The sequence below is a fragment of the Oncorhynchus masou genome, chromosome 2 (genome assembly GCF_036934945.1).
Source record: "Oncorhynchus masou masou isolate Uvic2021 chromosome 2, UVic_Omas_1.1, whole genome shotgun sequence".
NCBI classification, from domain to species: Eukaryota; Metazoa; Chordata; class Actinopteri; order Salmoniformes; family Salmonidae; genus Oncorhynchus; species Oncorhynchus masou.
In genome coordinates this window covers 2,202,837-2,230,586 of record NC_088213.1, presented here as the reverse complement: position 1 = coordinate 2,230,586, position 27,750 = coordinate 2,202,837, and the positions used below count along the sequence as shown (strand labels likewise).

The window sequence follows — 27,750 nt, the reverse complement described above, 5'->3', positions numbered from 1 at the left end:
TTTGGTTTCATCTGACCATATGACATTCTCCCAATCTTTTTCTGGATCATCCAAATGCTCTCTAGCAAACTTCAGACGGGCCTGGACATGTACTGGCTTAAGCAGCGGGACACGTCTGGCACTGCAGGAGTCCGTGGCGGCGTAGTGTGTTACTGATGGTAGGCTTTGTTACTTTGGTCCCAGCTCTCTGCAGGTCATTCACTAGGTCCCCCCGTGTGGTTCTAGGATTTTTGCTCACCGTTTTTGTGATCATTTTGACCCCACGGGGTGAGATCTTGCGTGGAGCCCCAGATCGAGGGAGATTATCAGTGGTCTTGTATGTCTTCATTTTCCTAATAATTGCTCCCACAGTTGATTTCTTCAAACCAAGCTGCTTACCTATTGCAGTTTCAGTCTTCCCAGCCTGGTGCAGGTCTACAATTTTGTTTCTGGTTTCCTTTGACAGCTCTTTGGTCTTGGCCATAGTGGAGTTTGGAGTGTGACTGTTTGAGGTTGTGGACAGGTGTCTTTTATACTGATAACAAGTTCAAACAGGTGCCATTAATACAGGTAACGAGTGGAGGACAGAGGAGCCTCTTAAAGAAGAAGTTACAGGTCTGTGAGAGACAGAAATCTTGCTTGTTTGTAGGTGACCAAATACTTATTTTCCACCATATTTTGCAAATAAATTCATAAAAAATTCTACAATGTGATTTTCTGGATTTTTTCCCTCATTTTGTCTGTCATAGTTGAAGTGTACCTATGATGAAAATTACAGGCCTCTCTCATCTTTTTAAGTGGGAGAACTTGCACAATTGGTGGCTAACTAAATACTTTTTTGCACCACTGTAACCCATCTGTAAATAGCCCATCCAACTACCTCATCCCCATATTGTATTTATTATATATTCTTTTGCTCCTTTGCACCATTTGTATCTCTACTTGCACATTCATCTTCTGCACATCTCACCCCAGTGTTTATTTGTGAAATTGTAATTATTTCGCCACTACTGCCTATGTATTGCCTTACCTCCCTAATCTTACTTCATTTGCACACACTGTATATAGACTTTTGTATTGTGTTATTGACTGTACGTTTGTTTATTCTATGTGTAACTCTGTGTTATTGTTTGTGTCACACTGCTTTGCTTTATCTTGGCCAGGTCGCAGTTGTAAATTAGGACATGGTTAAATAAAGGTGAAAAATAAATACTGTATGTGGGAATGTCTTATGTCCGTCCTACATGTAGTGTTGGTACATGGAATATTACTCAACTTGTCACGTTCTGACCCTAGTTCTTGTGTTATTTCTTTGTTTTAGTTGGTCAGGCCGTGAGTTGGGTGGGCACTGTCATCTGTGATCTTTGTGATATGATTTTCTTTCTTTAAGCACGTACTGATGTCACTTCATATTTTTGTTCTTAAAGTCTACAAACGCTCTACGTTTATTCACTCTGTGAGGGTTGGATCCTATATGCTACTTTTATTATTGTCCTGTAAATGGTTCAGTGCCTACAATTTAGGCTGTGTGTAGAATGGGGCATAAAGGAAATTACCTCTACTAATAAATTACTACTAGAATATAGTGATAAGGAAAACAGCATACACATTTGGCTTGTGTATTTATTTGCCTATAACTAATCATAATTCCATTATTTTTACAGAAAAAGAGAAACTTCAAAATGAGAAGATCCTGCTATGGAAAAGACGACTGGGCGGACATAAAGTGTATCAGGACACATTCAGCTGTGGGGTCTTTGTAATGCAGGTTTGATAGTTAGATTTTCAATAATGAGTGGTTAGCTGTTATGTGACAATTAGGTCAAAAACTCTATTTTATTTGTTGGTGTAGATGTCCAAGGAAGTTGCACAGAACTTCCCCAACATCCCAAAATGATATGGAACCTTCAAAAACACATGGAGCAACTGCGAAAAGAAATGGCTGAGGATATACTAAAAATGTCTGGTATATAATGACAAAGTAAATGTCAATTCTTTATTTTTATGTAGTTGGGACAGCCATATGTTCAGTTCATGCCTATGATTTCAGGGTTCAACAAAGCCAACAACTGCTTCATGTGGGCCACTGATAAAGAACCTGGATGTGGCCCAAAGACTGACTGGGTTAGTAACTTTATTTAACATGTTTATAATCTTTTGACAACAGTAACGGCATGTCAGACAATTCACGATATAACACAATGGATGGCTAATTTGTCATTGGTCATACTGCATTAATATTTGATATGATTTATAACGTGTTCTGCTTTGCTTTGATTGGATGTTTGGCTGCCAACGGTGGTTCCATGTGCTGTAACTAGGAATGAAGACAAAAGAGTTCAACAGAGTAAAGAACACAAACTGGAAGTGCAGTCTTTGTTGTTGAAAACTATGCTATACCCCATCCACACTGAAGAGGCTCTGAAATGTACATCAACCAGGGATAAAGAGAAAGTTAACATTGTGAAATGTTTCATGCTTAATTGAAGTTAAGTGTCTGTTGACATGTTGGAAAACATTAAAGGTCTACGATTTCTGTTTAATTTGTCAATATTCCATTTTTATTCATTGATTTCCTGGCCCCCATTACTGTGGTTACATGTTCAGTATATGTATTAACCAGCCTCCCTCACCAGCTCACTCTCCATCCCTGCTTTGGACAATTATTAGCATGACTCTCGTACTTTGCCCTTTTCCTTTATGGTTGATATAACGACGAAAGGAGATATTATCTGTCTCTGTCCTATTGTGTACCACTGTTAAATACTGTGGAAAAATAAATTATAACTGGGAAAATAAGTACTTAGAACTACCAATTATTGTAGATAAATATTAAAGAAAAGGGTAAACACAACACTGGACTGAACCCCCTAATTTTCAAACTAATATTAATGTAACGTAAACTCACCCCATTCCATACAAATGTGCGTAACCGTGATATTCAAACGAGGCTACAAAGAAAACGAATGGGACTGTAGCGACTGTGTTGACTTCAAAATCGGGGGTGTGAACTAGGTTTATATTCAAGCGTTGATCGACATGGTAATGGCTCTATAGTATTGGAGAAAAGTTTTAAAAACTGACCTTCCGTTACATCTTGACGTGTCATGTCGTAACGTACAGCACGCATAAAGCTACTATTTCTGTCTTACAATCTCTCTCCACCAGGTGTAGCACTTCTATCATCCTTTAAAAACAAGAAATGGACAGTAAGGGGGGGATACCTAGTCATTTTTTGCTTCATAATTGCATGCGATCATCATTCTCAAAGCCGCTGTTTACTTCTAAGCTCACTTTGGCACTGCCCTAAAAACCCGATTAGAATTCGACACAAACGTTCAAATAGGTATGTAATGACACATTATATAAACTCTTTAAAGTGTTTTATTTACATTTTAGAGGCGATAAGGTGATAAATTGGACAGATTTAGTGAAAAAAGCTATTTTCCCACACAACATCTGTCCTTCTCACTATCACGCATTAGTTTCAATTACCCACCCGCCATTTTTAAAAAGACCCGACGGGGCTCATTGCCTGCTTGAATTATGCAGAAATGGGCAGAGTTTAGGTCAAGTGATTGATTTTGTTGGAAAGGGGAGAAATTGTGCTTTACAATGGTATTGACATTACAGTTGATCTGGAAGTATTACGTTTTTGGTGCGCTAAAATAAGGGCAATTGTACGGACCAAGGCGATGTACGTGTTTACGTTACAACAATATAGAAGATACATGACTAGAGGTTATGCAATATTGGTGCATATCCACTGCATGCTTCTTAGGTGTGCAATTGACATGACCAAGGGCTTTTGCAAATTTGAAACTATGAAAAATGTATGTTACACCGCGTGATTTTACAGTACACAAACAAGAGTGTGCAAAATAGAAGGGTAGTCAGTGGACATTAGGTCACATGACCAAGGAGCTAATGAAATGTTACATTTTGAAAAATGCATGTAAACCCCTGTGAGATGAAAATGGTCAAACTCAAAGGTGTGCAATGTGTGTCTATGCCATCGGGTTAGTTTACAACCAGTTTGGAAAGTGTTAGGAGTAATGGTTAAAGAGCTGTGTGATTTGTCACTATGTTGACGGTCCCTAACTGCTGTTGGTGGACGTAAGGAAAACTACATGCGAATATCCAACCTGAAACTGTCTTTACCTCGGTCTCTCAACACCTTTTGAATATGTTCGGTGTCAGTAAACGTTGGCAAAACATAAATTGTTGCCAGCATCACAGTTGCAGTCACCAACGCTCTGGATAACATGAAACCAGCCTAACCAGCTCTGCTAGGGCGAGTAAAATGGTCAGTGAACAGTTGTCTCACGGTAGCCAGTTATCTCTCTCGGTAGCCAGTTAACTCTCTCGGTAGCCAGTTACCTCTCTCGGTAGCCAGTAATCTCTCTCGGTAGCCAGTAATCTCTCTCGGTAGCCAGTAATCTCTCTCGGTAGCCAGTTCGCTTGAGCGCATGACGGTTGGTTCCACGCAGCAGAGTTAAGGGAGGCGTTGTTGTCATGACGACGCTACACAACTCACCGGAAGGAAATGTGTTGCAAGGTCAGTGCTTTACGGGATCCTTTTCAACTTCAACTTGGGATGTCCCAAAGATCCAAATTAGCAAGGATCATATGTTGAGGACGGGCTTTGGTTAGCCAATTTCTGACGTGAAAGGTAATAGTAACTTCAAAGTGAACAATGAAGCCAAATGTGATTTTCTTTTGTGCCGACAGTATATTAACTAGCAAGTACTTCTGTGTCTCTTGGCAGAATAATTTTGAGAAAAGTCTGTGTGCAAAGCTTCACAATGTTTGTTTCCAATGCCACTGATGCTAACGTAACGTTAGCTAATAAGGAGACAAACGACACTAGCTAGCAACTCGGGCAAGAAAACTTTTCAATCAGTGTTAACGCAGAACACTCTTGATTGGTTGATCGATCAAAAGGGGTATGATGACATCAGTATTTAACCTTCCCAGGTATTGATAACATTACGACATATCCGCTTTCTCAGCAGGATGCCGGTATACATCAGAAAAGGGCCTGCAGATATCCCCGAGCCCCCGACAGCGGCCACGGTGATGACGAGGAGGAGTTGTTCCTGAGTGACCCTGATCAACTCCAGGACCAGCTCCCCCAGCCATTCAGAATGATAGACAAGGTCCTGGACAGACTTGTAGACAGGGCATGGGACTTCATCTCACAGAGAGAAACTGTCAGGGTCACAGAGCAAGCTATTAAAACTATACCCATTATGCAGGTCTCAGGGGACGTAAAGGTACAAACCCATATATTTTCTCATTTATCTTCTTTTAGCCTCATAAAACTTCTGTTATGTTATTGACATGATGAAACTTGATGCATAAAACCCAGTCTAATTGTGTTCACCACATGATTGTCCAACACATATCCTGTGTTTGTTCCCAGCTCCCTGTGAGGACCAACTGCGTGGCCTGCTCTGAGGATGGCAGGTACATCTTCCTGGGTCACCCCCACGGCCTGTCTGTTATGGCTCTGCCCCAGGGTATCACCACCTCCTCCTCTTCCTCTCCCTACTGTGTGCCAGTGTGGCAGGAGGACCAGGTAGAGATCACCTCTCTTCACATCACCTGTCTGGGGGAGATGGCCTACCTGCTGGCATCCCTGGATGATATGGGTAACACCACAGAATTAAACAGAACACTATTATATCATATGTCTATGGGTAACACCACAGAATTACACTATTATATTATATGTCTATGGATAACACCACAGAATTAAACAGAACATTATTATATCATATGTCTATGGATAACACCACAGAATTACACTATTATATCATATGTCTATGGGTAACACCACAGAATTACACTATTATATCATATGTCTATGGATAACACCACAGAATTACACTATTATATCATATGTCTATGGATAACACCACAGAATTACACTATTATATCATATGTCTATGGATAACACCACAGAATTACACTATTATATCATATGTCTATGGTAACACCACAGAATTAAACAGAACATTATTATATCATATCTCTATGGTAACACCACAGAATTACACTATTATATCGTATGTCTATGGGTAACAAAACTATTCTAGTTGTTCTTTCTATCTCCTCACTCCACCTCCTCTCCCTCCTCTTCTACCAACTCCTGACCCACCTCCTCCTCCTCTCCCTCCCCTTCCTCCAACGCCTCACTCACCTCCTCCTCTCCCTCATCCACCTCCCTTCCCTCCTCTTCTACCAATTTCTCACCTCCTCCTCTCCCTTATCCTCCTCCTCTCCCTCATCCACCTCCTCTTCCTCCAACTCCTCACCTCCTTCCTCTCTTCCTCTACTTCTTCCTCTTACACCTCATCTGACTGTAGGTGTTGCCAGACTGTTTGCTTATTACTCAGAAACCAGCCACCTGATAAAAGTCATGAATGAAACAGTAAGTTTGGTGTTTATTTTTCCATTGGCTCATTCATCCTCCCTCTGTCCCTCCTCTGTCCTCTCCCCTGTAAATGTTCCCCAGGTCGTTGCTGGAAATGAGTGTGTTCTCAGTCAACTGATCTTGTCAAATAAGGGTTAAGTGAAAAATACATAATTATTTAATGACCATTTTGATTCAGTTTTGTTTTTATCACAATATGTTATTGTTAGGAATTCAGTTCGTCAGTTTTCCATTATAACATCCGACCATTAGGGGGCAGCATTCAGAAGGTACTTTGAGCACCAGCAAGGCTAGATGAAGGAGTATGTAGCTCACAGTTGTGAGTGAGGTTAGTGCTATCCGGAATCCTTGGGACTAGGGCTGTGGCAGTCATTACATTTTGTCAGCCGGTAACTGTCATGCAAATGACTGCCGGTCTTACAGTAATTAACCTTTAATTAACATAAACACATGTAGCATCTCCAGGCCTCCACGCATACAAGCCACTGATGTGGACATTTTTAAAGAAAAGTCTAAATCCATGTAATATACACCATCACAATACATCTATAATTTATTTTAGACAGGTGTAAAGAAACATTATGATATGAAGGAAATGTATTTTTTAAATGTAATATGCATCAGCTTGGGCTCATGTATAGGCCGAGGAGTACACATCAGCTTGGGCTCATGTATAGGCCGAGGAGTACACATCAGCTTGGGCTCATGTATAGGCCGAGGAGTACACATCAGCTTGGGCTCATGTATAGGCCGAGGAGTACACATCAGCTTGGGCTCATGTATAGGCCGAGGAGTACACGTCAGCTTGGGCTCATGTATAGGCCGAGGAGTATGCATCAGCTTGGGCTCATGTATAGGCCGAGGAGTACACATCAGCTTGGGCTCATGTATAGGCCGAGGAGTACACATCAGCTTGGGCTCATGTATAGGCCGAGGAGTACACATCAGCTTGGGCTCATGTATAGGCCGAGGAGTACACGTCAGCATGGGCTCATGTATAGGGCGAGGAGTACACATCAGCTTGGGCTCATGTATAGGCCGAGGAGTACACATCAGCTTGGGCTCATGTATAGGCCGAGGAGTACACGTCAGCTTGGGCTCATGTATAGGCCGAGGAGTACACATCAGCTTGGGCTCATGTATAGGCCCGAGGAGTACACGTCAGCTTGGGCTCATGTATAGGCCGAGGAGTACACATCAGCTTGGGCTCATGTATAGGCCGAGGAGTATGCATCAGGTTTAATATGCAGATTGGTGTTCTCCATGCAGCATCTTAAATGCTGTGATTACTGGGATAATAGAGCCCTGAGACCAGGCCGTTAGGACCTGATGGAGGGACGAGATAGCCCTGAGTACCAGGCCGTTAGGACCTGATGGAGGGACGAGATAGCCCTGAGTACCAGGCCATTAGGACCTGATGGAGGGACGAGAGAGCCCTGAGTACCAGGCCATTAGGTCCTGTTGGAGGGACAATATAGCCTTGAGTACCAGGCCATTTATCGTCCTGTTGGAGGGACAATAGAGCCCTGAGTACCAGGCCATTATCGTCCTGTTGGAGGGACAATAGAGCCCTGAGTACCAGGCCATTATCGTCCTGTTGGAGGGACAATATAGCCCTGAGTACCAGGCCATTAGGACCTGATGGAGGGACAATATAGCCCTGAGTACCAGGCCATTAGGTCCTGTTGGAGGGACAATATAGCCCTGAGTACCAGGCCTTTAGGTCCTGTCATTAGCAAGTTGGGTACTACCAATGCATCAGCGCCATTCATGTACAGAGCGCGTAGGAGGAGATTAAGGTGACTCAGCGGTCATGTGAAATTTGACTGTGGTCCTGACTCATGACTGCCGGTGTGGCTGTAATAGTCATCACAACAGCCCAACTTGGGACGTCCCTACCCTAAACCCTAACCCTAACCTAACCCTAACCATGTTACATTTAAACGGGGGTGGCAGGTAGTCTAGAGGTTCAGAGCGTTGGGACAGTAACTGAAACGTTGCTGGTTGGAACCCCCAAACTGACTAGTTAAAGAAAGAAAAGAGATCATTGACCCAAACTACTCCTGTAAGCAGCTCTGGATGAGAACGTCTGCTAAATGGGGTAAATGTAAACTTCAATGGGGATGTCCCAAGAATTCCAGATAGCAAGGTCCCTGTCAGTGATGGCGGGTGATTGCAGAGTCTGAGGTGGAAGGCAATGGACATAGTTTGTCTAGTTGGTTTCATCCCAGTTATCATTAGATTATATCATATCATTATATTATATCTTATCATGAACCTTTTAATGTGACCAGGATGACCTCAACCAGAGAAGTGTCTGTGTGAAGTTTGAACTGTCCAGAGGAGGAGACTACGGAGCTGCTACCATCAGCTGTAAGGTTTATTACACAACACAGATCATGGTCACATCTCATCTGCATAATGATGAATACATAATCCTGAATATTAAACTGACTTAAAATGTCAGTGATTCACTATAACAATTAGACAACACAGTAATTTATTGATTATCTGTGGTATGAGTATAAACACTATTGTTTCTAGTGGAGGTTAGTTACATGTCAAGTGTCTTGGCTCCTGGCTTCACAACAGTGTCCTGGCACCTGGCTTCACAACAGTGTCCTGGCACAAGAGTGTCCTGGCACCTGGCTTCACAACAGTGTACTGGCACCTGGCTTCACAACAGTGTCCTGGCACAAGAGTGTCCTGGCACCTGGCTTCACAACAGTGTACTGGCACCTGGCTTCACAACAGTGTCCTGGCACCTGGCTTCACAACAGTGTCCTGGCACATGTCTTCACAACAGTGTCTTGGCACAACAGTGTCCTGGCACCTGGCTTCACAACAGTGTCCTGGCACCTGGCTTCACAACAGTATCCTGGCACCTGGCTTCAAAACAGTGTCCTGGCACCTGGCTTCACAACAGTGTCCTGGCACCTGGCTTCAAAACAGTGTCCTGGCACCTGGCTTCACAACAGTGTCCTGGCACCTGGCTTCACAGCAGTGTCCTGGCACCTGGCTTCACAACAGTGTACTGGCACCTGGCTTCAAAACAGTGTCCTGGCACCTGGTTTCACAACAGTGTCCTGGCACCAGACTTTACAACAGTGTCCTGGCACAAGAGTGTCCTGGCACCTGGCTTCACAACAGTGTCCTGGCACCTGGCTTCACAGCAGTGTCCTGGCACCTGGCTTCACAACAGTGTACTGGCACCTGGCTTCAAAACAGTGTCCTGGCACCTGGTTTCACAACAGTGTCCTGGCACCAGACTTCACAACAGTGTCCTGGCACAAGAGTGTCCTGGCACCTGGCTTCACAACAGTGTCCTGGCACCTGGCTTCACAGCAGTGTCCTGGCACCTGGCTTCACAACAGTGTCCTGGCACCTGGCTTCACAACAGTGTCCTGGCACCTGGCTTCACAACAGTGTCCTGGCACCTGGCTTCACAACAGTGTCCTGGCACCAGACTTCACAACAGTGTCCTGGCACCTGGCTTCACAACAGTGTCCTGGCACCTGGCTTCACAACAGTGTCCTGGCACCTGGCTTCACAACAGTGTACTGGCACCTGGCTTTACAACAGTTGAAAAGATTGACGAGTGACGGAAGTGATGGCCTGGGATTGTTTGGGAGAGTCCTAAGTACAGGATCAGCTCAATCAGACCACCTAACTGAAAGGAGAGGATTCATCTGTTGAGAGGATTGCAAAACAAAAGGACCATTTTCATCTGTTTAGTCTAGTCCTAAGTATGCAGGCCTTTCCATCTGTTTAGTCCAGTCCTAAGTACAGTATGCAGGCCTTTTCATCTGTTTAGTCCAGTCCTAAGTACAGTATGCAGGCCTTTCCATCTGTTTAGTCCAGTCCTAAGTACAGTATGCAGGCCTTTTCATCTGTTTAGTCCAGTCCTAAGTATGCAGGCCTTTTCATCTGTTTAGTCTAGTCCTAAGTATGCAGGCCTTTTCATCTGTTTAGTCCAGTCCTAAGTACAGTATGCAGGCCTTTCCATCTGTTTAGTCCAGTCCTAAGTATGCATCCAGAATATTTCATTCAATCCTCATTATTTTCATGTTTCCCACCAGGTAATGGATGTCAGTGTTTAGAGGTGTACAGGTTCCCTAAAGACTCCTGGCTGAAAGAGCTGTCCCAGCATGCACCTGGAGTAGGAGATACAGGCAAACTGTCTCCTGTCGCCATGCTGATGAAGATCAAACCACCTAAACCTCACACAGGTACTTCCCATGACATACTGTCGTACCAAACTTTAACAGATCACGGTAGGGTCGTTCCATGTCATTTCAGCAAGACATGACCCCCACCATCTCAGATCGATCTGAAATAGTTTCTGTTGTAGAAACAGATAAATTCAGCATTCCTGAATCATTATTTTGTTTAAATATAATTTGATCTCTAAGAAATTAAGCTTATTGGTTTTATTTTCATTTATAGGATTCATATAATATTCAATAAATATATTACCTAACATCCAATTTGGACCCAACTTTATTTCTGACAATGAGTCCGACATGAGAAATCTAAATAAATGGTCAAAATCCATCCACGGACCGCCCCCCATGACCACCCCCATGACCGCCTCCCCATTACCGACCGCCCCCCATGACCATCCCATGACCGACGGCCCCCCATGACCGACGGCCCCCCATGACCGCCCCCATGACCGGCCCCATGACCACCCCCCATGACCACCCCCCCCCTCCCCCATGACTGCCCCCCACACCAATCCCACCCCAACAACGAGTATATAGCATCAGTTGTTGGTGGTCCAGGGAGGTGGTGGTCCAGGAAGAGGAGGTGGAGGGGGTTCAAGGAGAGGAGGAGGAGGTCCAGGAAGAGGAGGTCCAGGGAGAAGAGGAGGAGGAGGTCCAGGGAGAGGAGGAGGAGGAGGAGGAGGTCCAGGGAGAGGAGGAGGAGGAGGTCCAGGGAGAGGAGGAGGAGGGGGTCCAGGGAGAGGAGGAGTAGGTCCAGGGAGAGGAGGAGTAGGTCCAGGGAGAGGAGGAGGAGGAGGAGTAGGTGGTCCAGGGAGAGGAGGAGGAGGAGGAGGTTCAGGGAGGAGTAGGTGGTCCAGGGAGAGGAGGAGGAGGAGGTAGTCCAGGGAGAGGAGGAGGTTCAGGGAGGAGGAGGAGGAGGTCCAGGGAGAGGAGGAGGATGTGGTGGTCCAGGGAGAGGAGGAGGATGTGGTGGTCCAGGGAGAGGAGGAGGAGGAGGAGGTCCAGGGAGAGGAGGAGGAGGTGGTGGTCCAGGGAGAGGAGGAGGAGGAGGAGGTCCAGGGAGAGGAGGAGGAGGTGGTGGTCCAGGGAGAGGAGGAGGAGGTCCAGGGAGAGGAGGAGGTCCAGGGGAGGAGGAGGTGGTCCAGGGAGAGGAGGAGGGGGTCCAGGGAGAGGAGGGGGAGGAGGAGTAGGTGGTCCAGGGAGAGGAGGAGGAGGAGGAGGAGGTGGTCCAGGGAGAGAAGGAGGAGGTCTAGGGGAGAGGAGGTCCAGGGAGGAGGTCCAGGGAGAGGAGGAGGTCCAGGGAGAGGAGGAGGAGGTCCAGGGAGAGGAGGAGGAGGTCCAGGGAGAGGAGGAGGAGGTCCAGGGAGAGGAGGAGGGGGTCCAGGGAGAGGAGGAGGAGGAGGAGGTCCAGGGAGAGGAGGAGGAGGTGGTCCAGGGAGAGGTGGAGGGGGTCCAGGGAGAGGAGGAGGACGAGGTCTAGGGAGAGGAGCAGGTCCAGGGAGAGGAGGAGGAGGAGGTCCAGGGAGAGGAGGAGGTCCAGGGAGAGGAGGAGGTGAAGGAGGTCCAGGGAGGAGGAAGTCCAGGAAGGAGGAGGAGGTCCAGGGAGAGGAGGAGGAAGAGGAGGTCCAGGGAGAGGAGGAGGTCCAGGGAGATGGAGGAGGTCCAGGGAGGAGGAGGAGGTCCAGGCAGAGGAGGGGGAGGAGGAAGTCCAGTAGAGAAGGAGGAGGTCTAGGGAGGAGGAGGTCCAGGAAGGAGGAGGAGGTCCAGGGAGAGGAGGAGGGAGAGGAGGTCCAGGGAGAGGAGGAGGTCCAGGGAGATGGAGGAGGTCCAGGGAGGAGGAGGAGGTCCAGGCAGAGGAGGGGGAGGAGGAAGTCCAGGGAGAGGAGGAGGTCCAGGGAGTCAAATCTCGCAATGGGATTTGTGCCACAAATGCTAAAACAGCATTTGAAACATTGGCTAGGTAAACAAAACCAAAGCAAGGGTTGCCATCATACCTCTCCTCCTCTCCCTGGACCTCCTGGACCTCCTCCTCCTCCCTGGACCTCCTCCTCCCTGGACCTCCTCCTCTCCCTGGACCTCTTCCTCCTCTCCCTGGACCTCCTCCTCTCCCTGGACCTCCTCCTCCTCTCCCTGGCCCCCTTCCTCCTCCTCTCCCTGGACCACCTCCTCCTCCCTGGACCTCCTCCTCCTCCTCTCCCTGGACCTCCTCCTCCTCCTGTACATATATTAGCCTTTTTGTGCTTTGTATCTAAGTAAGATAATACAGTTACACAATCCATTTTTTGATACTTTAGGATGATTTGTATTTATTATGGATCCCCATTACTCTTCCTGGGGTCTGGCAAAATGAAGGTAGTTATAGAACTTTTAAAACATTACAATACATTCATGACAGAATTCACAACACACTGTGTGTGCCCTCAGGCCCATACTCCACTAACACATATCTACAGTCCATGGTCTGTTCTGGACTTGGGGACTGTGAAGAGACCTCTTGTGGACCTCTTGTCTCATGGTTTGTAAAACATGGCTACCTTCCAAATGGCACCCTATTACCTATATAGTGTTCTAATGAACATGAAGCATGAAAATGCTACTATACGTACCATTGACTTGCATTGAATTTGTGCCACAAATGCTAAGAAGTTAGCACTTGAAACATTGGCTGAAAAACCCAAGCGTGGGTTGCTGTCACACCTTGTCAGTAGACAACCAATGTCATATTGCTTTTTAGATGAACAATCCCTTTAACATTGGGGGGGGGTCTTCAAACTTTTCCCACCTAATAGCATGAACAGCACCATCTTGTGGTCAGAACCTGTATTGTTGTTGTTGGGGTGTTGTGGGTCTGGGTGGCTACTGACCATTCCTTTGGATTCCTCATGTCGGACTCATTGGTAGAAAAAGTTTGGTCCAAATTGGATGTTAGGTACTATATTTATTGAATATTATATGAATCCTATAAATTAAAAATGCCAATTTGGCTGCAATCAATTAGCTTAATTTCTCAGATGTCAAATTATATTTCAACAAAATAATGTTGCAGGAATGCTAATCTCATCTGTTTCTGACAACAGAAATGATTTCAGATCGATCTGAGATGGTGGGTGTGAAAATCCTCTTTGTGCTTTTTGAGGTGGAATGACCCGGTAACCAAACAGTAGTTTAAAAAATATATTGTAACGACATTGTATCAACATGAGAATAACAGATATACATTGTATCAACATGAGAATAACAGATATACATTGTATCAAGATGAGAATTACAGGAAGACATTGTATCAAGATGAGAATAACAGGAAGACATTGTATCAAGATGAGAATTACAGGAAGACATTGTATCAAGATGAGAATAACAGGAAGACATTGTATCAACATGAGAATAACAGGAAGGCATTGTATCAACATGAGAATAACAGGAAGACATTGTATCAAGATGAGAATAACAGGAAGACATTGTATCAAGATGAGAATTACAGGAAGACATTGTATCAATGTGAGAATAACAGGAAGACATTGTATCAACATGAGAATAACAGGAAGACATTGTATCAATGTGAGAATAACAGGAAGACATTGTATCAACATGAGAATAACAGGAAGACATTGTATCAACATGAGAATAACAGGAAGACATTGTATCAACATGAGAATTACAGGAAGGCAATCTGTCTGTCATATTTGATAGGCTCTACCATGAAGAGTCCATTTGAGGTGTTGCAGAAGACCGAGGATGGCAATGTGATTGGCTCAGGACAGAACCACCTGATCAGCAGTCGCCAATGGGAGGACCAGGATGCTGTGTTTAAGTCTGTATACAGGAAGTACATGGTTACTAACCCCAGCAACACTACAGACCCAGAGGACAGACCTAGGTAAACACTACAGTTGAATGAGAGTGGTTAGTCTTAAAATCCTCAGATTGTAATGATAACAGAAAATAAGACCTGACAGGGCCCTGTGTCCTCAGTCTGAATCAGACTATACCCAGACAGCTACTGATGATCTGTTAGGGCCCTGTGTCCTCAGTCTGAATCAGACTATACCCAGACAGCTACTGATGATCTGTTAGGGCCCTGTGTCTGTTAGGGCCCTGTGTCCTCAGTCTGAATCAGACTATACCCAGACAGCTACTGATGATCTGTTAGGGCCCTGTGTCCTCAGTCTGAATCAGACTATACCCAGACAGCTACTGATGATCTGTTAGGGCCCTGTGTCCTCAGTCTGAATCAGACTATACCCAGACATCTACTGATCATCAGTTGAATCATGATTTCCTAGTGAGCCTCTTGTTTTTCCAGCCTCTCGTATCAGTGAGGTATCCAGGGGGGTGGAAAAAAGGGAAGCTTCCGTTTCAAAATTGGACAATAAGAAAGTTGTTTATTGATAATGAGAGGATTAATCTGGCCTGGGTGGCCGTGTAAGGAAGTTGTTGATTGATAATGAGAAGATTAATCTGGCCTGGGTGGCCGTGTAAGGAAGTTGTTGATTGATAATGAGAGGATTAATCTGGCCCGGGCGGCCGTGTAAGCGTGTTTTGCACCTGGTGAAGTTGATTAGTTTTGGAACCAGGCTGCCTCCCGGGTGTGAGCCAGGTGCCCTGCTCTGTCCCACAGCGGACTCCGATCAAAACACAAGTGATGTAATTAAACACTGTAGTTATTAGTGTGATTCTGTGTTTTCACATTACAAAAGGTATTTATTTTGATAAAAACACTTTATCTGCCTTCCCACTGAAAACTAGTTATAAAATCCAAACATGTATTTTATGCAAAAGAGATGTATGTTTCTGGATGATGCACCATGCTGCCTTGTTGACAACATGACCGAGTGATGCAGATTACTGTTCCATTTGAGAAGGGCCACCGACCGGTGCACCTCGGCTCAGCATATTGGAATCCGCCCATTGCTTGCCTTTGGACTTCAATCACTCCATCATGAGCTCATGTTGACATCGACTTTAGACTTGGAAATGAAAGGTGCACTAGTGTTGTAACCGTGGAGATGACATGTTAGTGTTGTAACCATGGAGATGCTGTGTTTGAAGCTGTGTGACCAGTCACTTCCTGCTTCCTGGAGGTCTGTTTCCTGTCCTGGGAGGAGTTAAGCCTCAGACAGGTGGGTTAAGACAATTTAACAAATGTTTTTTCATTACATTTGAATATCATGAATTTGTTTTTAAATATTTTATTGATGCCATCAGTTCTGTATTTAAATCTTTAATTGATGCCATGGGTTCTGTAATTAAATATTGAATTGATGCCATGGGTCCTGTTGCAGATTGAGATCGACAACACATAAAATATAAATTTTATCCACTCTTAAATCAAATGTTTTTATCTTACTCTGTTCTTAGAAGCATCCCTTCTATTTGCAGTAAAATACATCCCCTTTATCAAATTAAAATCAAATGTATTTATAAAGCACTTTTTACATCAGCAGATGTCACTAAGTGCTATACAGAAACCCTGCCTAAAACAACAAGTAATGCAGATGTAGAAGCACTGTGGCTAGGAAACACTTCCTAGAAAGGCAGGAACCTAGGAAGAAACCTAGGGAGGAACCAGGCTCTGAGGTGTGGCCAGTCCTCTTCTGGCTGTGCCGGGTGGAGATTTTAAAAGTACATGGCCATTAAGGCCAGATTGTTCTTCAAGATGTTCAAACATTCATGGATGACCAGCAGGGTCAAATAATAATCACAGTGGTTGTAGAGTGTTCAACATGTCAGTACCCCAGGAGTAAATGTGAGTTGGCTTTTAATAGCCGAACATTCAGAGGTTGAGACAGCAGGTCTGGAACAAGGTAACACGTCTGGTGAACAGGTCAGGGTTCCATAGCCGCAGGCAGAACAGTTGAAACTGGAGCAGCAGCATGGCCAGATGGACTGGGGACAGCCAGGAGTCATCAGGCCAGGCAGTCCAACCTTGAAATCAGCCCTAGCCTGAACAGGGAGCCAGTGTAGAGAGGCTAGCACTAGAGTAATATGATCACATTTTCTGGTTCTAGTGAAGATTCTAGCAGCCGTGTTTAGCAATAACTGAAGTTTATTTAGTGATTTATCTGGGTAGCAGGAGAGTAGAGCATTGCAGTAGTCTAATCTAGAAATGACAAAAGCATGAATTAGCTGCATCATTTTTGGAAAAAAAGTTTCTGAATTTTGGCCTCCCGGGTGGCGAAGTGGTCTAAGGCACTACATCGCAGTGCTACATCGCAGTGCTACATCGCAGTGCTACATCGCAGTGCTACATCGCAGTGCTACATCGCAGTGCTACATCGCAGTGCTACATCGCAGTGCTACATCGCAGTGCTACATCGCAGTGCTACATCGCAGTGCTACATCGCAGTGCTAGATTCTGGGTTCAAGCCCATTGGGCGGTGCACAATTGGCCCAGCGTTGTCCGAGTTTGGGAGGGTTTGGCTGGCAGGGATATCCTTGTCTCATCGCGCACTAGCGACTCCTGTGGCGGTCCGGGCGCAGTGCACGCTGACCAGGTCGCCAACTATTTTGTCCAAGTTTAAAAGTAAAACATTTGCCACCATCCACTTCCTTATGTCTGAAACACAGGCTTCCAGGGTAGGCAAATTTGGTGCTTAATTTTAACCATGTTTCATCGAAATGTCCAGCTGTGTGTCATCCGTATAGCAGTAAAAGTTGACATTGTGTTTCTGAATGACATCATCATCATCTCTGTCATTTACAAAATAGCCTCCAACACTCTACTCAGCAAATTGGATGCAGTCTATCACAGTGCCACCCGTTTTGTCACCAAAGCCACATATACTACTGTCGTGTCTTTGGCTATGCCGGATTAAGTGATATGAAATGCTATTCTATAAAATATTTTCTCTGTAATTAATATTACCTGATTGAGGTAATCATGTAAATGTAATTTACTAGAAAGTCGGGGCACCACAAAATAATATTTATAGAGCTGTTATCTTCCGAATAAACTCTTAAAGACCTAGTAATATTTTACATCAATTGCAGTCAATATAAATCGTCACCTCATCTGAAAGTTGTAAATTCTTGGTTATCTTCATGAACCCTGGCTAACAAGTTGAATCAGCAATACAAAATTGTGTTTATTTATTTACTATTTACTAAATAGGGGTGGCAGGGTAGCCTAGTGGTTAGAGCGTTGGACTAGTAACCAAAAGGTTGCAAGTTCAAATCCCCAAGCTGACAAGGTACAAATCTGTCGTTCTGCCCCTGAACAGGCAGTTAACCCACTGTTCCTAGGCCGTCATTGAAAATAAGAATTAGTTCTTAACTGACTTGCCTAGTTAAATAAAATACCTATTTACTAATCATACAGAATTACATATACACAGAATCAACCATACATTGATAACAAATTACATCATAAAGGAAAACGTCCCTAGATGGAGCAGACATGACAGCTGGTTAAGGAAAGGGGGTTGGGTTTGAGCAAAAGAGTGGGATGACTGAGGAACAAAGGGAAAAGCGGTGCTATTGTAAATACAGTGTCATATGCATTCTAAATTACCGCCTATTTGGAAAAGGAAAATGCAATAAATATTTACTCTGAGCTTCAATAGGTTGGTGGTAGATGGAAGGCCGTGTTGGCCAACAGAGTCCACTACGTTGTATTGTCATCATTGGGTGGTAGACGGGATACTCTGTCTGTCCTCTCCTAGCCCACGTTTACAGCGACCGCTGCTAACTCAACGGCTAGGAGGTATCACTTCTGTAGTGAGTTCAAATTTCATACCATTCGCAACCAAAGCTCACGCTGAGGTTGGTTTAGTTCTGTAGTTGACATGTTAGTCATTTTCAACATATGAACCATCATTCTCGGAACAGGAGGTTACATTTTCGTCAAGGGCTTATATAGTGGAGGGAGAGAGAGGTGTGTTTCATAGTTTGTCTCTTCACAGGGGCGGGCCACTGATTGAGAAGAGCTCCAATCTTATGAAAACCCAATTCTCTCATTTGAAGCTAAAATGACATTTAATCTTTTCACAAATAGTTTCATTTAAATTGCATTTAAATTGCACAACAATTCCATGTGAATCTGATAACTATAATGTGTAGACTTTCCCAGATACAGTTTATGTGGTCCTGTCATCAGTCATAATGTCTCAGATGACAACCGAACTGACATCATATTCATTAAGTACCAACGCATATTTTCAACTGGTTCTATTACCGAAATATGGTTCCTTTCCTTCCACTTGTTTGATGTTCCCAGACTCTCTATGTTTAACAAAGGCTATTCAAGAGTCCCTCAGTAGAGTTGGAGAGAGAGGGAAGGGAGAAAGGTATTTATGGGGGGGATCATAAACCTTACCCACAGGCCAACGTCATGACACTACCCACCACTGCGACCTGTATGCTCTCGTTGGCTGGCACTCACTTCATATTCGTCGGCAAACCCACTGGCTCCGCGTCATCCATAAGTCTCTGCTTGGTAAAGCCCCGCCTTATCTAAGCTCACTGATCACCATAGCAGCACCCGTCCGTAGCACACGCTCCAGCAAGTATATTTCACTGGTCACCCCCAAAGCCAAATCCTCCTTTGGCCGCCTTTCCTTCCAGTTCTCTGCTGCCAATGACTGGAACGAATTGCAAATATCACTGAAGCTGGAGAATCATATCTCCCTCACTAACGTTAAGCACCAGCTGTCAGATCAGCTCAAAGATCACTGCACCTGTACATAGCCCATCTGTAAATAGCCCATCCAATTGGCCAAGCATCGTCAATTGGCCAAGCATCGTCCGGGTTAGGGAGCGCTTGGTCGGTAGGGATGTCCTTGTCTCATCGCGCACCAGCGACTCCTGTGGCGGTCCGGGCGCAGTGCGCGTTAACCAAGGTTGCCAGGTGCACGGTGTTTCCTCCGACACATTGTTGCGGCTGGCTTCCGGGTTGGATGCGCGCTGTGTTAAGACGCAGTGCGGCTTGGTTGGGTTGTGTATCGGAGGACACATGACTTTCAACCTTCGTCTCTCCCGAGCCCATACAGGAGTTGTAGCGATGAGACAAGATAGTAGCTACTAAAAACAATTGAATACCACGAAATTGGGGAGAAAAAGGGGTAAAAAAATAAAAATAATCTTTGTCCTCATGTGCAGTTGCTAACCGTAGTCTTCCTTGCTGAGCAGCCTTTCAGGTTATGTCGATATAGGACTTGTTTTACTGTGGATATAGATACTTTTGTACTTTTGTACCTGTTTCCTCCAGCATCTTCACAAGGTCCTTTGCTGTTGTTCTGGGATTGATTTGCACTTTTTGCACAAAAGTACGTTCATCTCTAGGAGACAGAACGCCTCTCCTTCCTGAGTGTTATGACGGCTGCGTGGTCCCATGGTGTTTATACTTGCGTACTATTGTTTGTAATTATGAACGTGGTACCTTCAGGCGTTTGGAAATTGCTCCCAAGGATGAACCAGACTTGTGGAGGTCTACAATAGTTTTTTCTGAGGTCTTGGCTGATTTATGATTTCTTTTGATTTTCCCATGATGTCAATCAAAGAGGCACTGAGTTTGAAGGTAGGCCTTGAAATATATCCACAGGTACACCTCCAATTGACTCAAATTATGTCAATTAGCCTATCAGAAGCTTCTACAGCCATGACGTCATTTTCTGGAATTTTCCAAGCTTTTTAAAGGCATAGTCAACTTAGTGTATGTAACTTCTGACCCACTGGAATTGTGATACAGTGAAATAATCTGTCTATAAACAATTGTTGTGTAACGATTCTCGTCCTCCTCTTCTGAGGAGGAGTAGTAAGAAGGATCAGAGGAACAATGCGCAGCGTGGTAAGTGTCCATATTGTATTTATGATATGAACACAAAACAAAAACGAGAACGAAACGAAACAGTCCTGAACGGTGAAATACAAAACACAGAGCAGAAAATAATCACCCACGAAACACAGGTGAAAAAAGGCTACCTAAGTATGAATCTCAATCAGAGACAAGTAACAACACCTGCCTCTGATTGAGAACCATACCATACCAGGCCAAACGCAAAACACAACATAGAAAAACGAACATAGACAACCCACCCAACTCACGCCCTGACCATACTAAAACAAAGACATAATAAAAGAACTAAGGTCAGAACGTGACATGTTGGAAAAATGACTTGTGTCATACACAAGTAGATGTCCTAGCCGACTTGCCAAAACTAGTTTGTTAACAAGACATTTGTGGTGGATGAAAAACGAGTTTTAATGATTCCAACCTAAGTGTATGTAAATATCTGACTTATTATTTGCCTCCAAGCGAGCATAGAAGTAGTTTTCCCTTTGATCTGTTTGTTAACCTGGCTTTCGAAATATTTTAGAATGATTTTATTTGTCTCGAAGAGAGCGTAGAAGTAGTTTAGCTCATCTGGTAGGCTCGTGTCACTGGGCAGCTCTTGGCTGTGCTTCCCTTTGTAGTCTGTAATGGTTTGCATGTCCTGCCACATCCGACGAGCGTCAGAGCCGGTGTCGTACGATTCAATCTTAGTCCTGTATTGACGCTTTGCCTGTTTGATGGTTGTCGGAGGGCATATTGGGATTTGTTATCAGCTTCAGGGTTCGTCCCGCTCCTTGAAAGCGGCAGCTCTAGCCTTTAGCTCAGTGCGGATGTTGCCTGTAATCTATGGCTTCTGGTTAGGGTATGTACATACTGTCACTGTGGGGATGACGTCATCAATGCACTTATTGATGAAGCCAATGTCTGTGGTGGTATACTCCTCAATGCCATCGGAGGAATCCCGGAACATATTCCTGTCTGTACTAGCAAAACAGTCCTGTAGTTTAGCATCTGCTTCACCTGACCACTTTTTTATAGACCGAGTCACTGGTGCTTCCTGCTTTAATTCTTCTATTATTATGCGTCGGTCATCGATTTTATTTTTCTCTGCCTTCTCGTCATGCAAATGACGATCTGGGCCTGTTCCCGGGAAAACAGTCATTCACATCAGGCTCGGTAAAGGAAAAGTATTCTGCCAGTTCGTGGTCAGTAATCGCAGTTCTGATGTCCAGAAGTTATATTCGGTCATAAGATATGGTAGCAGCAACATTATGTACAAAATAAGTTAAAATAATACATTACAAACAACGCAAAGAAACAAACAAAAAAACACAATTGGATAGGAACATGTAAAATGTGTCTTCACTATTATTTTTCAATGTAGAAAGTAGTAAAAATAAAGATAAACCTTGAATGAGTCGGTGTGTCAACTTCTGACTGTAGGCCGATAGTTTTTTAAAACATTTTCCAGGTAAAGGTTTGACTTTTTCAAGAGAGGCTTTATGACCGCCACTTTTTAGTGAGTTTGGTTCACATCCGACGGATAGGGAGCCATTTATTATGTTCAACAGAGGAGGGCCAAGCACAGGAAGCAGCTCTTTCAGTAGTTTAGTTGGAATAGGGTCACAATGCAGCTAGAAGGTTTAGAAGCCATGACTATTTTCATGAATTGGTCAAGAGATACTATTGTTCCTCGGTCCTGGCAGTTTATTTTTATTTAACTAGGCAAGTCAGTTAAGAACAAATTCTTTTTTACAATGACAGCCTAGGAACAGTGGGTCAACTGCCTTGTTCAGGGGCAGAACGACAGAGATTATGCCATTATATTATGCCTGAACAAGGCAGTTGACCCACTGTTCCTAGGCTGTCATTGTAAAAAAGACTCCCCGTAAGCTCGGGGATTTGATCTAGCAACCTTTCGGTTACTGGCCCAATGCTCTAACCACTAGGCTACCTGCCACCCCAGTTCAATGATACTATTATACTATTGGTCCTAGATCCTGGCAGTTCAGGGCAGACTCAGGACAACTGATTCCATGTCGCCTGTCTGTCTCTCTCTCCAGGAGGAGTGGCTGTAGCTGTGTGTCTGTGGTGGAGCGGCAGACACAATCTGCTGCAGTACTTACTGTGTAAAGCTCCCAGAGACAAACCAGGTAGGTTGGGGGTCATTTAGTCACATGTACTATGCGATAACAGTAGGATCTGTGATGTTAAAAAATATCCTGAGTTTGTATTCAAGTGTCTGATCTAGGATCAGTTTTAACATTGAGATTATTACAAATATAATTACATGGACAGGGGGGAACTGATCCTAGACTCTGAAAGGCTTTATGAATACAGGCCCTTCTACTGTATGTCAGTATATTACCAGAATGTTCTGGGTGTAGTATATGTTCATGACCAGCAGGAGGCCAGCAGCTTTAAAAATGTTTATTAAAAAAATGTTTTTACCTTTATTTAACTAGACAAGTCAGTTAATAAGAACACATTCTTATTTACAATGACGGCCTACCAGGGAACAGTGGGTTTATTGCCTTGATTTGCCCAGATTTTTACCTTGTCAGCTCGGGGATTCAATCCAGCAACCTTTCAGTTACTGGCCCAACGCTCTAACCGCTAAGCTACCTGCCGCCCCAAAAGTAGCTTCTCATCATGTTGTCTCTTTGTTCCAGACCCGGAGCCCAAGCCTGATGCGTTGTGGCCTAATGCCCAGGAGATCCTGTGTTCTGCTGTTAGCAGCTGTACTAGACACATAACTCTGGGACTGGTTACTGGACTGGTCACTGTCTGGGACAGACACTTAGGTGAGTTCACTGTGCATACAGTTACCTAAATGTTACACTAAATATCTGTGTGTCCCTTTCTGAAAAGACTGCGCATGCACAATAATGTTGAGATTGATGAAGTGTCCAGTTCTAAATCAGACCTGTGGTAAACCTGTGTACGCGTGAACGAGCATTAAAACTCCGCTTGGAAAACAATAACACCCTCATTTGCTGTGTGCTTTGGAAGTATTGGAATTAGGCCAAGACAGTTTCTAAGGAAATATCAATTCATGGTGAACTTGATCACGTCTTTGGAGGGGTTGGCATGTTTCCTTTTGCACTGACATTTGCTGTAGCCTTTCTGTCTGTTTCTGAAAGACTAAAATAATGACACATTGTTGTGGACCTGTAAAAATACAGTTTGAATTCAATAATGTTTTGTCTCGGCCTTAGGCCTATACATCACGGTGGCGAGGCATATGAACTAACAGGTTATAGAGCAAACAACGCAATTATCACAACACAGGTTGGAATATGGCTTTTATTTCTGTCTTGGCTTCCCCAGTGATTTTACCCAGGCATTGCTACTGGTTCCACCTGATGGCGAAACTGGAGTTGCATCGCATCTGCTTCATGCACAAATGTTGTTTCCATGACCAGAGAAAGGGTAGTGGTGCATGGGTAAAATCACTGGGGCCATATTACAACCTATGTTTTGTGATGAATTCTGTTTGCTCTGTAATCTGTTTGTTCATATGCCACCGTGGTATATAGGCCTAAGGCGGAGACAATAAGAAGACATAGTGGCTGAATCAAGAGAGCCACCTCTGTCCGGTGGAGTCCACAAAGCATATTGCATGTAGCAAATAGTTACATGACCTACAGCACGGTCAAGCAAGTTAATGTTACCGCAAGTGACAAAGAAAACAGGAGCTGCCTCCAGCACCTACTGGTAGAGAAACACCAATGCCAATCCTCCTCTCTTTCATGTTGACGAAACGGTCTATGACTCTGTCATACAGTGCACGCTTTTATTTTGTTGTCCAAGGCTACCTGGCTAAAATGCTTGCTCGCTAGCCTAACTTCCTTTCATGGGCAAGTTAGCTAGTTTAATGAAAAGCATGAACTGGTGCACACCCAGAGAAAATGGTTTAGTGTAGAGGTGCTGATTAACGGAGAATTTGATTTATTTTACTAGGCAGGTCAGTTAAGAACAAATTCTTATTTTCAATGACGGCCTAGGAACAGTGGGTTAACTGCCTGTTCAGGGGCAGAACGACAGATTTGTACCTTGTCAGCTCGGGGATTTGAACTTGCAACCTTTCAGTTATTATTCCAACACTCTAACCACTAGGCTACCCTGCAGCCCCGATAACCTGGAAGCTATGAAAACAAAGACAGTTGCACACTCCATATACAGTGGGGAGAACAAGTATTTGATACACTGCAGATTTTGCAGGTTTATAGGTAATGAGTGGAGAACAGGAGGGCTTCTTAAAGAAAAACTAACAGGTCTTTGAGAGCTGTAATTCTTACTGTTTGGTAGGTGATCAAATACTTATGTCATGTAATAAAATGCAAATTAATTACTTAAAAATCATACAATGTGATTTTCTGGATTTTTGTTTTAGATTCCATCTCTCACAGTTGAAGTGTACTGTCAAGAAGCAGTGCGGCCTGGTTTGGTTGTGTTTCAGAGGATGCACGGCTCTCAACCTTTGCCTCTCCTGAGCCGCACGGGAGTTGCAGCGATGATGCACGACTGTAACTTCCAATTGGGTACCATGAAAAAGGGGTTAAAATAAAATAGATGGGGCCTCCCGGGAGGTCTAGGGGACTGCATCACAGAGCTAGCTGTGCCACCAGAGACTCTGGGTTCAGCCCAGGCTCTGTCGCAACCGGCCGCGACCGGGAGGTCTAGGGGACTGCATCACAGCGCTAGCTGTGCCACCAGAGACTCTGGGTTCAGCCCAGGCTCTGTCGCAGCCGGCCGCGTCCGGGAGGTCTAGGGGACTGCATCACAGCGCTAGCTATGCCACCAGAGACTCTGGGTTCGCCCAGGCTCTGTCGCAGCCGGCCGTGACCGGGAGGTCTAGGGGACTGCATCACAGCGCTAGCTGTGCCACCAGAGACTCTGGGTTCACGCCCAGGCTCTGTTGCAGCTGGCCGCGACCGGGAGGTCCGTGGGGCGACGCACAATTGGCCTAGCGTCGTCCGGGTTAGGGAGAGCTTGGCCGGTAGGGATATCCTTGTCTCATCGTGCACCAGCGACTCCTGTGGCGGGCCAGGCGCAGTGCATGCTAACTAAGGTCGCCAGGTGCACTGTGTTTCCTCCGACACATTGGTGTGGCTGGCTTCAAGGTTGGATGCGCGCTGTGTTAAGAAGCAGTGCGGTTTGGTTGGGTTGTGTTTCGGAGGACGCATGGCTTTCGACCCTCGTCTCTCCCGAAGGTTTATTTAAAAATAAAAATGTTTCGGCATCACTGCTTTCTTCAGGGTCAGAAGAAGTCACAGTGATGCTGAAACACCATTGGTGTTTTTTACCCAATAAATTACAGGGAGGTTATATAGAGTGTGCAACTCTTTGTTTTGATAGCCAACGTTAGCTAGTTAACATTAGCCTTCTGCATATTCAACTTCCATCCTCCCAGTCCAGGGGCAAAAACAATGTATGAATTAATAGTTGGATCTGAATCGTCATTATAATCATTGGCCAGTACGGAAAATTAAGTTAAACCACAAGTCCAAATCGCTATCGCCATCCATAGCTAATTTAGGAAAGGGACAATTTTTGCTAGCTGGTGTTGGATTCGAAATGTTGAACATTGAGCTATTAAAGACATGATAGATCAGACGCATAGTATATTAAGAAGTGAGATCTGTAGAAAAACAGAGTGGCTGTGGAATGTACTGGGTGGACGGGAGGAGATCAAAGGATTGCTATAGGGGAGACAGAAGGAGGGGTTGAGGTCAGGAGGTGGGGTCAGATCCCCTGAAGGGAGTAATAAGGGTTTAGTATCCTGTTACCCTCTTCCTGTGGAACCATAAGATGTAAGAATTGGAGAGAAGGAGGAGTGTCTTAAGGGGAATATATATATACCTGTGATGGGAGAAATGTTGGGTTGTCTGAATTACAGCTGTAAAGACACTCTGGGAAGAATTAAACTTGGTTAAGCTTCTCTAGTGTCCGTGAGTTATTTACTCTGAAAAATAAGAACCAAACACTAGCCACCGGAGGACAACAAGGCAACGAGATACAACAATTCAAGTTGTTTCTGCCAATGACGGATTGCTCTCGATGTGATGTAATTTGGAGTGAAGCCAAAACCAAACTGGCTTCCCTTGACACTTTTGTATATATATTTTTTTGGTGTGCCAGGACCATTCACAGTTCAGCTCAACGCTGATTGGCTATTATTATTGTAATGGAGACGCAGGGAGCCATGAAGCAGGTGCAGTTGGTGTGTTTAAAAGGAACGCGTCTAAACATGAAAAAAGGAAACAATTCTCCCTAATGGGTGATACAGCAGAGTACTAGATAAAGAGAGAGTAATCATTGAGTGATGAAGTCCAGGTATGCCTCATGATGGGTCGCAGTTGTGTGTAATGATTGTTGCCAGGGCCGGGGGTTAGGAGACAGGCAACGCCGAGCACCGGAGCGGACGTATGTAAACTTCCGACCAACTGTACTCCGCCCAGGGAACCTGGCCACTACCCCTGTCGGTCCTGTCAGTGACTCCTCAGGAACCTCCCCAGCTCCTGATTGGTCCTCTCCACCTGCTCTTTGGACTGAGGCCGGTACATTGACTGTGACCCCCAACTTCTCCATGAATGCTCTCCATACATACTCCTTATGTACTCCAGGTTCCAATGGTCAATGAGGATGAGAAATGGGTCCGTGGTTCCCTCCAGCCAGTGTCTCCACTCCTCTAATGCAACTTCCCCACCAGGAGCTCCCTGTCACCGACGTCATAGTTCCTTTCTGCAGGAGACAGTTTTTTAGAGTAGTATGCACATGGATACAATTTTTGTGGATTACCTTGATGGTGTGACAGGACAGCCCCCACGCCCACTTCTGAGGTGTCCACCTCCACCACGAAGGGCAACGTAGGATCTGGGGGTTTCAGCAACGGGGCAGAGGTGAAACGCTCCTTCAGTAGGTGTAAGGCCTCATCAGCTGCAGAACTTCACACCAACTTCCGGGGGACCGGTGGTGGAAGTTGGCAAACCCCAACATTTATGTAGTCCCTTTATGGTGGTTGGGATCGGCCATGACCTGACTGCATCGACCTTCCTCTCCTCCAGAACCACTCCCTGCGGGCTGATCCGATATCCCAAGAAGGAACTGGCACTTCTCCGCTTTGATATACAGATGGTTCTCCAGGAGGCGTTCCAGGACGTCCTGGATGTGGGCGACGTGATCATCCAAGTTGGCTGAGTAGATCAGGATGTCATCGATATACACGACCACCTGATGCCCAGGCATGTCCCAGAACACCTCGTTAACAAATGCCTGGAACACCGACGGAGTGCCCAGACATCATGCTGAAGGCCGTCTTCCATTCATCCCCC

The 27,750-nt window shown here is 45.0% G+C and overlaps 1 protein-coding gene and 2 long non-coding RNA genes across 3 annotated transcripts in view; 2 read left to right on the top strand and 1 right to left on the bottom strand.

The window, feature by feature from the left end:
• The first annotated feature begins 1,677 nt into the window (after window positions 1-1,677).
• LOC135553282 (uncharacterized) lies at window positions 1,678-2,390 on the top strand. Its single transcript, XR_010457574.1, has 3 exons — window positions 1,678-1,747; window positions 2,030-2,103; window positions 2,301-2,390. It is a non-coding gene; the product is annotated as an uncharacterized LOC135553282 (long non-coding RNA).
• Window positions 1,714-4,428, bottom strand: LOC135553288 (uncharacterized). Its single transcript, XR_010457575.1, has 3 exons — window positions 4,360-4,428; window positions 3,064-3,166; window positions 1,714-2,296 (listed from the first exon to the last, which is right to left on the bottom strand). It is a non-coding gene; the product is annotated as an uncharacterized LOC135553288 (long non-coding RNA).
• Window positions 4,429-4,995: 567 nt separating this feature from the next.
• The window catches only part of LOC135553271 (WD repeat-containing protein 93-like), a 47,576-nt gene continuing 24,821 nt past the window's right edge, over window positions 4,996-27,750 (top strand). The window contains 10 exon segments of the mRNA XM_064985445.1: window positions 4,996-5,026; window positions 5,029-5,255; window positions 5,405-5,633; window positions 6,351-6,415; window positions 8,713-8,791; window positions 10,498-10,647; window positions 14,335-14,521; window positions 15,694-15,764; window positions 22,477-22,566; window positions 23,086-23,217. Coding sequence (XP_064841517.1) covers window positions 4,996-5,026; window positions 5,029-5,255; window positions 5,405-5,633; window positions 6,351-6,415; window positions 8,713-8,791; window positions 10,498-10,647; window positions 14,335-14,521; window positions 15,694-15,764; window positions 22,477-22,566; window positions 23,086-23,217 — 1,261 coding nt within the window.